This window comes from Geotrypetes seraphini, chromosome 18 (assembly GCF_902459505.1).
Source record: "Geotrypetes seraphini chromosome 18, aGeoSer1.1, whole genome shotgun sequence".
In the NCBI taxonomy this organism is placed as follows: domain Eukaryota; kingdom Metazoa; phylum Chordata; class Amphibia; order Gymnophiona; family Dermophiidae; genus Geotrypetes; species Geotrypetes seraphini.
The window spans coordinates 10,932,789-10,946,732 of NC_047101.1; the positions used below are offsets into that span (position 1 = coordinate 10,932,789).

Here is a 13,944-nt window from a genome sequence, read left to right on the forward strand (position 1 = left end):
TGTCTTGAATCCCTGGAGGGTGTTTTCCCCTAGAACAGCCTCCGGAAGAGCAGTCCAGATTTCTACCACTCTCTGGGTGAAGAATAATAATAATTTTATTCTTATATACTGCCATACCCAGCGAGTTCTAGGCAGTTTACATCAATTAGATTAGGATCCACATTGACATGCAGATTTACAACAAATTTATCGGATTTACAACAAATTTAGCCAAACTTGGCAGATGAAGAAGGAGGAGGGTAGAAGAAGGGGAAGATAGAGGCTATCATGAAGGAGGAAGTGAGCCGAGCGAGGGGCTCGGAGATTATCAGAAGGGTCGGTTAAGGGTCTTGTTTGCTGAATAGGTAAGTTTTGAGTAATTTTCTGAAGCCGAGGTAGGTGGGGGCCTCGATTATCATTTGGGCTAGCCATGGGTTCAGCTTGGCTGCTTGGAAGGCGAGGGTTTTATCTAGGAATCTTTTTACATGGCAAAGCTTTAGCGAAGGGAAGGCGAACAGCTGAGTTCTGCGGGATTTCTTGTTGGTGCAGTAAAGGTTAAAGTGGGGAATGATGTATCATGGCGAAAAGCCATTTACCGATTTGTAGCAGAAGAATTTCCTTACGTTTGTACGGAATCTTTTCCCTTCCAACTTTAGCGAGTGCCCTCTTGTTCTCTTCGAAATTAAAACATGAGTTTACTTGGGGCTTCCGTCTATGCACATGAGTTTTTCTGAAGTAGTAAGAGAAGCAGAGTATGCTATTGCTTGATTCTGCTACATAAGACATTTTCCACTTTTTCCACAGCCTTCCTTGGGTGGCACTCAGTTGACTTCACCTATGGGGGGATTAAGTCTTCACCAGAACCAGCAGCATGAAGGATTGCGGCAAATAAACCTTCTTCAGGACAGAAATGTGCTTCCTCCAGCCCCATTAAAAACTCCTGTTCCCAACCTGCATGAAGACATCCAGAAGCTGAACTGCAGCCCAGAGTATGATGTATTTTAAAATATTATTCAGTGGATGCAAAACAATGTGTTTTAAAAATAAATATAACTTTTCTATAAGTTTGGCGTGTAAAAGTTGCTGGTTATTTAAAATAAGTAGTTACTCAGTTGCTCTGATGCTTGATGAACCCTACTCAGGAAGGAGTTTCTAGAATGATTACAGCTCTCTCTCTTTTTTTTCTTTCTGCTTAGCCCACCAACAGCTCCATCTCTTAAAAACTATCCCTAAAACCCCCCAAATTATCCTCTCCTCTCGACACAATACATTCTTAGTGTACAGATGCATGCATGTGAGCACATATATACACACACACCCCAGATTGTAAATGATAATTATCCCATTACAGGCTGTAGATTTTATTTATTCTGATCCATATTTAATTTATATTGTTGTAATTGTACTCTGAAACGTAATGACTGAATCAAACAGAGAGAGAAAGAGCTAATGGTTACTGCGGATGGGCAGACTAGATGGGCCATTTGGCCTTTATCTGCCATTATGTTTCTATGTTTGTGTAACCATAAAGCTCTATGATCTCACAATGAAAGTATTAAGAGCCTGAGCCTAAACCCATAAAGTTCTATGACCTCATAATGCATATGTAAAGAGCCTTAGCCAATAGGGAAAAGAGGAGAGAGTGGATGCTGCGGATGGGCAGACTAGATTTTATTTGGCCTTTATCTGCCATCATGTTTCTGTGCTTCTGTTTGTTGGTGGCTGTGTGTACTACCAACTAATATTTGTTGCCACAGGCAGGGTTGAATTAAGGCATTGACAATTGGGCATACACTTTGGGCCTAGGGAGCTGTGAGATGTGCTCAAAACTCAAGAGATCAGCATTGCCAACTGGCTTTTTTCCAGGATTCGATAGATTTTGCATTATGTCTAGAACAGGGGTCTCAAAGTTCCTCCTTGAAGGCCGCAATCCGGTCGGGTTTTCAGGATTTCCCCAATGAATATGCACGAGATCTATGTGCATGCACTGCTTTCAATGCATATTCATTGGGGAAATCCTGAAAACCCGACTGGATTGTGGCCCTCAAGGGAGGGACTTTGAGATCCCTGGTCTAGAAGGTAGAAGGATGGCTAATGTCAGGACGTTTTTCTGAGTTTAAATCAATCTGCAGTTTTTTAATTCTCTTCCCCCACCTCCCCTGTGAGTGAGTTTGCCATGCCAGCTTCCAGTGTAACTAGCAACAGAGACTATAGGTAGGATCCAGTCAGTGGCAAGATGGTGAGAGCAGACCTTTGGAAGGCAGCTGTATTCACAGGAAGGGAGGAGGTGAGTTGGGGGAGGGGGGGGAATCTTGTGCTGTAGAATTAAAGTTTCTGCATGTGGTGATGGGCAGAAGAGAAATTAAGCCCCCTCCCAAAAGAAAGCCTCAGCACATTTCAATAGGAGAAGCAATTCAACAACTGAACTATATGTACAATGATTCACTGTAAATTAGTGATTAAGGAATTGCACTTTTCAAAACTGCCCCCTTATGTCCTTTCTTTATCAGACATTCCTAGAAGGCTGGTACACTATGACCACCCCTTAATTACCCCCTCTAATAACACTGATCTTCAGACCCTCAGAAATGCCACCAGACACTCAAATATGTTTCCTAGTGGTTGGATTTATACATTGAATCCTCACCGGGTCACTTATAATAAATATTTAAATTTGAAATTTGAATGTAATGAGTCTTTTGAATCTTTAATTTGTTTCAATTGTATGACGCTGATACTTAGCTTAAGTGGTCCATTCTAAGGGATACATTACCGACATGTTTCACCCTAGAGGGGTTTCATCAGGGCTACGATCCCTTAAACAGAACTGGGAGTCAATTTTAAATTCAGTGGCTGTGGCGTGGGAAACCAGTTCTGTGAATATGAAACATATTTGAGTGTCTGGTGGCATTTCTGAGGGTCTGAAGATCAGTGTTATTAGAGGGGGTAATTAAGGGGTGGTCATAGTGTATCAGCCTTCTAGGAATGTTTGCTATATATCCTTTCATAAAATTTGATATTCTGAAGCATTAGTCACCAATTCTTTCTTTATCAGAGACACACAAAATCTGCACAGATGACTACACAAACACACATGAAAACATGCAGACATTTACCCCCGTATACACACACACGTAGGTTGGAATGAAGTCCATGCTCTGTATGTTTTCCTCTCTTGTGGGGTCATGTGGGGAAAAGCAAGTTTCTTAGGAGCTTATTGGCTAAATAAGAGACAAGTAAGTGAGGTGGCAAACAGACTGCAGATTCCAAAAGGAATGTGGATTTTGGAGCATACATGGTGATGAAAGAAGCTGGAGACTTTATTCATACATTAAAAAGTGTGCCCAACATGGCTGTGTTTTACCCAGCAAGAGTTAGCTCAGGGGCAAAACGTACCTTTTACCTATTTTTAAACCTTTACAAATCCAAGGTACACCTATTATTTGCAAATTCCTTGTCATCAACAGCGGATGAATCCAGAGACTTGTGTTCTGTAGGATATTTCTTTTTGAAATAGACACAATGATTTAGGCTAGGATAGATATGTGAGTAGGAAAGGAACCGGGGTAGCTGTAGAACAAGCCATGCAATAAAGGAGAGTTTTGGTCATGATGGTAAAAATGAAATACATGAATAGTGTCAGTACATGGACCTACCTTTTAACTCTTTCTTCCCACTGTCTTTTTAAGGTTATTCCGGTGTACCTTGACAAATATCCCCCAGACACAAGCCTTATTGAACAAAGCCAAACTTCCTTTGGGGCTCCTCCTGCATCCTTTCAAAGATTTGTCGGTATGATATAATATAAAATATTTCAAGTAATTACATAATATGAGACATGTTTGGGGGGAAGTAGGAGAAGGTTTTAATATTTTGTTTTTAATTTGTAGTCAGAAAATGCTGTGAGTGGAGGATGGTCTCGTAAGGACCAAGAATGATGGACTATACCGTTTTAGATAAAATTATTTAATAAATACCTAAGCTGGAGTTGAGCCTTTCTACTTGGCTCAGCCAGATCTCCCATTCATTGGCATAGAGGAATGGTTACCAACCTCTGTGCCATTGCACACCTAACATTGAGTTCATTTCAACATGGCCCACCATCCCCTGACATAATTTCCTTCTCTCCCTCCACCCTCCTAATATCTATAACAATAGATATTTCTGAGCAGCTTCCTTTTGCTGTCAAGGCTGGCAGATATTGCTAGACTACAAAGTCCTGTGCAGCCCTGGCTGCCCAAGCAACCTGGTGGTAGAGGAGGTAACAGTAGCAATACTCGCTAACTCCCCCTATTGACTGGAGGAAAGTCTGGAGGTCAGTGTATGCGGGAGGGAAGGGAGATTTAAAATGAAACTTAGTCCTGGATGACAAAAATGTAACTTCTTTGAGCTAGAGTCAGACCCATATTTTCTTCTTGACAGCTGCTGTAGCTCAAAGAAGAATTTCATGACATGGTATAACATACTGATTAGGAAACACTGGTGTAGAGTCAACTTTATTTATAAAAATAATTGCTTGACTGCCCTTTCAGCATATAGTCCACATGTTTTTGTGTATGGGCTTAAACTAGAAGAAAGCATTTGTTTGGGGGGTAACTGTTTGTGCTTGTGATTCTTTAACTCTATGCAGGCCTTGGCACTGTCTAAATAAATCAGCCAGTAGGGAGTGCCAAACATTTGAGGGTCAGATTTTATTTGGTAGACCTCACAGACTTCCAAATCCCTGTTCCCCCACCCCCGAATGCAGACTTTTATAGCTAGATAAACATGGTTTTCATGTTTTCTTAAAATCTGAAATTCTTGTTTCCAGCAATTGCCTGTGGTCACGTCCAGCACGATTGTGAGATGTCGTTCCTGCAGAACATACATTAATCCTTTTGTCAGCTTTCTAGATCAAAGGCGGTGGAAGTGTAACTTGTGTTACAGAGTCAATGATGGTAGGTTTTCAATGCATTTCAAGGTGTTGCAAGCATTTTTTTATTTTAAGGATGTGCACAGGGCAAAAATTTCCAGTTCATTTTGGACTTTTGTCATGATTTTTTGAATTTTTTGGTGCATCTCACACATTTGTTTTAATAACAAAAGCATGTTAAAACTTTGTAATTTACACTAATTGACTTAACATGAGCTAAATCAATTTAGGAGACACTAACAAATGCACATCGCTGTGGTTATCATAGGTGGTTTGGGGATGGAGTATAAGTTGGCTGGGAAACTGACCCCTTTATGCTTTTGCTAGTGGGTTTTAAACCATTTGTCCTATATCTTAATACCTCTGTAACTTGTGCCGATCATAGCTACTTGATTGCTCAATAAACCTTACTTTTTTTTTTAAATAGTCCCTGAAGAATTTATGTATAATCCTGTCACCAGAGTCTATGGAGAGCCCCACAAACGACCTGAAGTTCAGAATGCTACTATTGAGTTTATGGCTCCTTCAGAGTATATGGTGAGATTTCTTTTTCATATGAACATAATCAAGATACCTTAGTTGTCTTCAATTCGTAAGATGTGCAAAAGCTTTTAGAATATCTATGTATGTGGTTGTCGCATAGGTGGAGAGGACAGACGGTGTATGCAGATAAAAGCAAAGCACCAATGGGTCTACTTAGACATTGGGAGTGCAGCTGTTTTTTTATTTTTCCCAATTGTACTGTTTCAAAGACTCAGAAGGCCTAAAGAAACAAATTTTACAGAGTAATTTATCACTAAAGTCTTCATGATTAAAGTAATGAATTGAGAACCAGGGGAGCCAGGGGTCAAATTCCATTGATGATCTTTGTGATCTTGGGTAAGTCATTTAACCCTCCACTGCTTCAGATACAGACAGATTTGTAAACTTTCTGAAGTACTTGAATGTATCTGGCCTTGAGCTACTGAAAGGGGGTGAGCTAAATATTAGTTTAAAATATATAAGTAACGTGAACTTAAACTGAATTCTTCATATAGAATTTGTCTGTAGTGGAATATAACTATTTCATTGTCTTGCTATTGTTGAGGCAAGAAGATCAAGACCTCTCTATTTAAATTTACAGTATAAATCTGTTATATATGCCATAAAAAGTTGTTTTGTTTTGTTTTTTTCTTCCAAATTCTTTATTCAATTTTGTTTTGGTTTTTTTTAAATCTAACATTGGTCAATAAATTTAAGGTAACAAAGGAATCAATTTTTTTTCTACTCCTCTAGCTACGTCCACCTCAGCCTCCTGTATACCTCTTCATGTTTGATGTTTCCCATAATGCAGTAGAGACTGGCTACTTGAATACAGTTTGCAAGATCTTACTAGACAATCTTGACTTGTAAGTTTGGATTTCTTTTTGAACCATGCTCCTTTGTTCTGAATGCTAAGAATGGCCCACAGGGACATATGTTATGTGTTGTCTTTCATTGTGATTAACTAGTCTGTCTGTTTGGTGTAAACCAGCTCTGGTTTTTGCTGTAATGTATCTGTAGTTGTGTGCAAAAGCTTATAAATCCAGGGTCAAAATGTATGATTCAGTGAACCCCTGAGTTAAACTGTATTTCATTTACCTCTATGCTAGACAAGTGGGCTATTTTCCCCTGCCAGCAGGTAGAGCAAGAGGGAAAACAACTCACAGCTAACTTCACTCCCTTTGGAGCCAGTGTGGGAGGGGGGTCATCATCATCTTCCTCTTCCAAACACTTTAATAGGCTAACATTCGAGGAACATACCTCTGCCTGTCTTCCATGAGTACGCAAAGAGGACAGTGGGCACTGCAGCCACAACCTCAGCAAGGATTTGATGGGGGAGGGGGCAGTGGTATCAACAGCACCACCACTGGGTTTACTACCCTTGACATTAAAAACTTTAAAATTTAAGATATCCAGATAAGAAAATGCATTTGATATACCATCTCACATATTACACACAGGTACTTTGAACTTGATATTTGAAAATGGAATATTGTTGTTTTTTAAAATTTTATTTGGTATTCTAATCTTATCTAATGCTTGGCTTTGTATACCGAGACTTCAATCGAGGAAAGCTCGTCTCGGTTTACAATAGTTAGTTTAGGCAATAAGAAATAAAAGAGAATTAGTTACCAAAATGCTTAGTGAGCAGGATAGTTTTCAAAGACTTACGAAAAAAGGGAAGAGAGACAGAGCTTCTTAGAAAGAGTAGAAGTTTGTTCCAAAGTTAAGGGAACTTGAAGGTCACAGATTAACCAAAGATCTTGACTCCTTTGAAACCTTTGCTAGAAGGACAGAATAGTTTGAATTATTGGTCACCCCTTGCAAAAAAATAATCTATAAAGATTCCAAGATAAAGGAACTAGGGGAGTGAAAATACCATGAAGAATTTTAAAGATGACACAGGCACATTTGAACTGGACTCTGAAATTACACAGGGAGCCAATGAAGACTATGAAGCAATGGTGTCACATGGTCGAACTTATGCTTCCCGAAAATCAATCTAGCAGCAGTATTCTGGACCAACTGTAGTCTGGAAAGATAGATTTTTGTAATACTAAGATAAATGACATTGCAATAATCAACATGAGATAAAATGATTGACTGAACTAGAATGGAAAAATGGTGTTGATGAAAAAGATGTCTAACCTTCCTCAACATGCGCAAATTGAAAAAGCATTTCTTAATCACAGAGTTAATTTGATCCTTGAAAGAGAGTGAGGAGCCAAAAAGGACTCCTAGGATCTTGGCAGAAAACTCGATTTGTAAGGAGGATCCAGAAGCCAGTGTTACAGAACTAGGGAGACAATCCGATTTTAAACATGACATATTTCTACCAATTTTAATGCATAGATAGCTATTGTTTGCTGATTTTTAACAGATTCTATATGTCATGTTTACTTATTTTCAAAAGTTTGGGCACACTTCCAGTTGATTGCTTTTTTCTTTCTAAAAATGTGAATAAGGACCAAACAGTTAACTCATAGGCCTTCACTTATTCTGGCAAAGGCATTTCCACAGTGATTGCTCTGTTGACTTTCAACAACCATGGGCTTTTCTAAGAAGCTGCCTGAACATTTAAAAATAATTCTTGCTGAACAGGGAAAGCTATTAAAAGATCTCTAAACGCTTCCACATAGCAATTTCAACGGTCTGAAACAGAGCCTATAGATCACTTGAAATAACTTACTGTAAAGTTTAGCAGACAGAGTAACTGCCCATAATACTGCACTGGAGAATTTTATATGAGAGAAGCATGTTCTATAATATCACAAAAGCTATCGTCTTAAGCAGTGTCTCTCAAACTATGTGCCACGGCACAGTGGTGTACCCCGAAGAGATTCCAGGTGTGCTATGAGAGCGTATAGAATTTTACTTTATTTTAAAAAATTTCCTTCCATTAGGCTGGTCACTTTGTACATTTTGAATTTAAATTGTATTAGTCTACTGAGTGGGGGCACAGGAGAAAGAGCCTGAAAGTCAAAAAGTGGGGTCTTTGATGTGATATGTGTTGGGGAGCACTGGAAGCTCACAGTACACCACTGCAGAGCAATCAAACTGTCGGAACTGTGGAGGAATGCAAAGAACTGCAGAGCGACCTGAACAAACTGAGTGAGTGGGCAAAAAAATGGCAGATGAGCTTCAATGTGGAGAAATGTACGGTCTTGCACATAGGGAAGGGGAACTCCATGTACAGCTATACGATGGGAGGGAGGGTACTCGGGGAAGGCAGACAAGAAAAAGATCTGGGGGTATTTGTGGATAACACAATGAAGCTGGCGGCGCAATGTGCAGCGGCCTCAAAAAAAGCGAGCAGAATGTTGGGCATTATCAAAAAAGGTATCACTACCAGAACGAAGGAAGTTATCCTGCCACTGTATCGAGCGATGGTGCGCCCACATCTGGAGTACTGCGTCCAATACTGGTCGCCATATCTCAAGAAGGACATGGCAATACTCAAGAGGGTCCAGAGGAGAGCAACGAGGATGATAAAGGGTATGGAGAACCTTTCATATGCCAAATGGTTAGACAGGCTGGGGCTCTTTACCCTGGAGAAGCGGAGACTGAGAGGGGACATGATAGAGACTTATAAAATCATGAAAGGCATAGAGAAGGTGGAGAGGGGCAGATTCTTTAGACTAGCAGGGACAACTAAAACAAGAGGTCATTCAGAAAAACTGAGAGGAGACAGATTCATAACGAATGCAAGGAAGTTCTTCTTCACTCAGCGGGTGGTAGACACCTGGAACGCGCTTCCCGGAGAGATGATAAGACAGAGTACAATTCTGGGGTTCAAAAAGGGAATGGATGACTTCCTGGAAGCGAAGGGGATAACAGGGTACAGATAGAGGTTTACCTTACAGGACATTGAGTGAATAGGGTATGGACACTTTAGGTAAGGTAGGGAACACTTACAGGTCATGGACCAGGAGGGCCGCCGCGGGAGCGGACTGCCGGGCGCGATGGACCCCTGGTCTGACCCGGCAGAGGCAATGCTTATGTTCTTATGTTCTTTCATAAGCAAGAGAGATCCTGGTTAGACTTTGTCTTAATATTTTAGTTTATGCCGAATCAGAAGTCATCAGAGATGCTCTTGTTCTACTCAGCCTGCCTTATCTGATTTCTCCAACTTCAGCACTTTTTCTGGACTTCTATGACTAGGGTTACCAGATGTCCGGGAAAACCTGGACGCGTCCTCTTTTTAGGACGTCTGGGTGCCTGGATGGACTTTCCAAAACCCAGTAGTTGGTCCAGATTTTGGAAAGCCCCGACCTCCCAGCCGCGTCTGGAGGGCCTATGAGCATGAGCGGACGATGTCACATGCATCCACGCATGCTCAGAGGCCCTCCAGACGCAGAACGGGGGCGGAACAGGGAGGGGCCATGTGTCCAGGTTTCTTTGTGGAAAAATCTGGTAACCCTATCTATGATCAATGTAAAACTTTATTCACATGAGCTACTGACACATATCATGTGAGGCAGCCCTGGCTCGGCTGCTGCTGCTCCTCCTATTGCTTATCATTCATGTAGCTGTACCAGATGTATGTATCTAGCCACTCCAGTGCCTTTCATCCTGGTTTCCTCTGTGAGCAGCTGACAGAGAGACTTCGGAAAAAGGGTATTTTTACCTCTTTGTTTAGGAATCTGCTGACTTGAAGTGGTGTAGCAGCAGATTCCTGTGTGGTGTTTGAAGCTTTCCCCCTCCTGTTCCCCCAAATGACACTGGATCACTGGCTACAAAGTGAATCTCAATGAGCATATTTACAAACTGGCTTGTGAAAACCTAATGATAAGTGTTGTTTGTGAATATATTAAAGAGGAAAGAAACAAAATGTATATTATAAACTGGATGCTAATTAAGATTAACATGTTGGTTGTTTTCAGACTTCCTGGCAACACTAGAACAAAGATAGGTTTTATCACATATGACAGCACAATCCATTTCTACAGTCTTCAGGAAGGCCTGTCTCAGCCTCAGATGTTGATAGTTTCAGATATTGAAGGTATGTATGTAGCCTAATGTCAATATTCATGGTTTTCATTCTGTGAAACGCAACTCTTGCACTACTCCTAACAAATAAAATGTTGATCACGCTACCTCGATTTGCACAAAACTATAGTAGACGACAGCAGATAGGATCATTTGGTCTATCTGGTCCCTGCCCTTACCTCCACTAACTATATTAGGAGTCCAGGTACCAGCTTGTACACATCAACCACCTCATGTTATTACTTATCTTGTTTTGGACATTAGCTTAGAAGTGTTTCAAAGACTTCCTACCACCTTCCCCCCAGTTAAATCTGAGAGTATGCCAAAGCCCTTTCACTCTGTGTTGGGTCATTTCCTTTTTGGAAGCATGACTCAGCTTTACGACCACTTCATGCAAGATGGACTGCTTTGCCTTCCACTTTTATTCTTCTCCATTCCAAGGAGATACATTTTTATATCTTGACCAAAACTCATCCTCCCATCCCCATTTCTTTCCCCAGCTTTTAGTCGGCACCGTAAACATCTGCTGCTTCTTTTTTTGGCCTATTGGGTTCCCTGTATTCATGCTCTTTTCCAGCTCAGGCAATACTGGTGTTTGGAACCTTCATTCACAGATGTCTCCATATTCCTAGTCTGGTCAATGCGGATCAGTGTTTTTGAGGCTGGATCCATAAGTCGGAGTGGAAATCTGTATTGTGAGGCTCTAAACCAGCCACCAGGTTTTGCCCTGAATGATGACAATGATTCTTTCCCTCTCCTCCTATCCTCCATCTCCCCCCCCCCTCTAGTTGCTGTCAGTGCTGCCTGTCCAGGATCATCCAGGTTCCAAGAAACCAAAACACAAACCTGGAGACTAGGGATCTTCCTTTACATAGCATTACAAATGAGCCACAAAGCTGGCTCAGCATCTGTTTGTAAAGTAATAAAATGACTATTAACATATCAGAGTTAGGTAAAGATGTGTTAGGAACTGGGTGACATCACTTCCAATTCAGCATCATTTCTTGTTTTACACCAGTGCTTTGCAACCTTGTTGTGGCTATGATCCCCAAATAGCAGTCAAATAAAATGATGTGACCCCGAGATACAGAACAGTGATTACCCTATGTGGAGTCCACCTAGGCCAGGGGTGGCCATCCTGCGGCCCCATGAAGTATTTTGTGCGGCCCCAGTCGAGGGCGATGCAGTGTTTTCCTCTGCTGTCCCTGGGTGTTTACCGTCTTGCCGGCTCCCTCCTCTGTCTTGCTGCAGTGTTTGCGCGGCCCCAGAAACATTTTTTTCGGCCAATGCATCCCAGGAAAGCCAAAAGGTTGGACATCCCTGACCTAGGCCATGAGCCCAGATGCATGGTGCTCACTGTAAAACCTTGTACTTGTCCATCATTTATGAGAAACTGGAGTTTGAAAATCATTTTAGCTCGGTTTAAACCGGAAGAGTTGCCCAGACCATTTTAACTATAGTGGGGCTATGGATGATGTTGTGGTTCAGTGCAAATTAGTGATCCAAAGACTTGGTTGGTGTCCATTTCTTCTCCATACCTTCTTATCTTATGCTGGCAAAGGGGTAACATAAGAACATAAGCAGTGCCTCTGCCGGGTCAGACCACAGGTCCATCCTGCCCAGCAGTCCGCCCCCGCGGCGGCCCAACCTGCCTGAATCACCAGAAAGGGCCCCCTTGCCCCCTAGGTTTCTCATCGAAGTCCTATCTTCCCATCAAAGTCCTAACCCTCTGGCCTTGCACCTGCACGACCTGGTTAGCTGTCTATACTTATGCAACACCCCAGCACCTCCCTCAGTACCCCACGATCCCCTTGTCCCTCAGGAATCCGTCCAATCCCTGTTTGAATCCCTGCACTGTACTCTGCCGGATCACTTCCTCCGGGAGCGCATTCCATGTGTCCACGACCCTTTGGGTGAATAAAAACTTCCTTGCATTTGATTTGAACCTATCCCCCTTCAGTTTCTCTGAGTGCCCCCTCGTACCTGTCGTCCCTTTTAGTCTGAAGAACCTGTCCCTGTCCATCCTCTCTATGCCCCTAAGTATTTTGAAGGTCTCTATCATATCCCCCCTGAGCCTCCTCTTTTCCAGAGATATGAAGGAAAAGGGAAAGAAATACTAGCTACAAATAAATATATTATGCTATGTCTTATAATGAAAAGTAAAAAAGTTATGCTTTTTTTCTCTGTTGTCACTCCCTTTAGAACTACGTACTGAACTTTCTTATTGAAGTTCTGATCCCTTCTAAAAGCTCATCTTTTCTCCCAGGCTTTCTTGGCAAATCCTTGAATGGGTGGTTGTGGCACATTGGCAGTGATGGGCTTTTTTTTTCCTTTGCTATTTTTTTTGTAGTTTCTTTCCATTGTAATTTTAACATGAAGTAATTATCAACAAAAATAAGAGCTTGTAGCTAGTATATTTCTTTCCCTTTTCCTTTTCATCTCCCAGAAATCAGTGATGTACTTTTGCGAACACATAAATTACAAGATTTTGGGCATGTGGAAGAGGTGCCTTTTTAATTTAACCAAGTTCAGCTTTTTTGACACCCTTTTTTTTTATTTTTTGCATCAAAGGATTAAAATTGACTCACCAATGCTGGTTTGTGCAATCAGGTTCACTACTTTATAACTTATTTTGGGGCACAGGTTGGATTTTCATTTCAGCTATTTCAGTCTACTTCCTTTAAAATTATCACAATTTGAAAGTTTATAGGGCATATGCCCCCTCCCCCCTGCGGTAGAGGTTTCTACCATGGCCCAGGGCACTAAATGCTCCAATTAGAGAATGACACGGGGACAATTTTATCCATGTCCCCGCAGGAGCTCAATTTCCCTATCCCATCCCCGTGAGTTTTTTTTCCTCTGTCGCTGTCCCTGCCCCATTCCTGTAAGCTCTGCCTTAACTGCACAAGCCTCGAACACTTACGATTTTAAAGTGTTTGAGGCTTGTGCAGGTGAGGACGGAGCTTAGGCATTGGTGGAATGAGGCATGACATCACAGTCTGAGCTCTAGAATGTTGCTACTTATGATTTTAAGGTGTTTGAGGCTTGTGCAGGTGAGGACGGAGCATACAGGGATGGGGCAGGGACAGGGAAAAATGTGTCCCCATGCCATTCTCTAGCTCCAATGCTGCTCTGATGCTCATAGGAATTCTATTAGCGTTGGAGCAGCGTCTGCGCATTTAGTGCTCTAGGCTGCTGTAGAAACCTCTACTGTGGCTTAGTAAAAGGGGGGGTGGTTAGCACAATTTCCCAGGCCTTTTCATTGAAGTAACTTTTCATTTTTTTTATTCTACAGATGTGTTTATACCCATGCCCGAAAATCTATTAGTAAACCTAAATGAAAGCAAAGAGGTAAGATCTTGCTTCAGTCCAATAAAATGCAAAGTTTATTCCCCAGTGTTCAAGAGGTTAGATATGAATATATTGGAAAATACTGGAACCACATGCTTAATTATAAAGGCACCAAAATTATCTCTTTATAGGTCCTTAATACAATGCCATGGAAGTGATTCTCCTATGGCAAATTCACTGAAGCCAATCCA

The 13,944-nt window shown here is 41.5% G+C and overlaps 1 protein-coding gene across 1 annotated transcript in view; it reads left to right on the forward strand.

Moving 5' to 3' along the window:
- Window positions 1-13,944, forward strand: part of SEC24A (SEC24 homolog A, COPII coat complex component) — a 70,896-nt gene that overhangs the window by 33,448 nt on the left and 23,504 nt on the right. Inside the window, exons 6-12 of the mRNA XM_033927287.1 lie at window positions 784-968; window positions 3,669-3,771; window positions 4,790-4,916; window positions 5,319-5,428; window positions 6,167-6,279; window positions 10,297-10,415; window positions 13,698-13,753. Coding sequence (XP_033783178.1) covers window positions 784-968; window positions 3,669-3,771; window positions 4,790-4,916; window positions 5,319-5,428; window positions 6,167-6,279; window positions 10,297-10,415; window positions 13,698-13,753 — 813 coding nt within the window. The remainder of the gene's footprint in view (window positions 1-783; window positions 969-3,668; window positions 3,772-4,789; window positions 4,917-5,318; window positions 5,429-6,166; window positions 6,280-10,296; window positions 10,416-13,697; window positions 13,754-13,944) is intronic.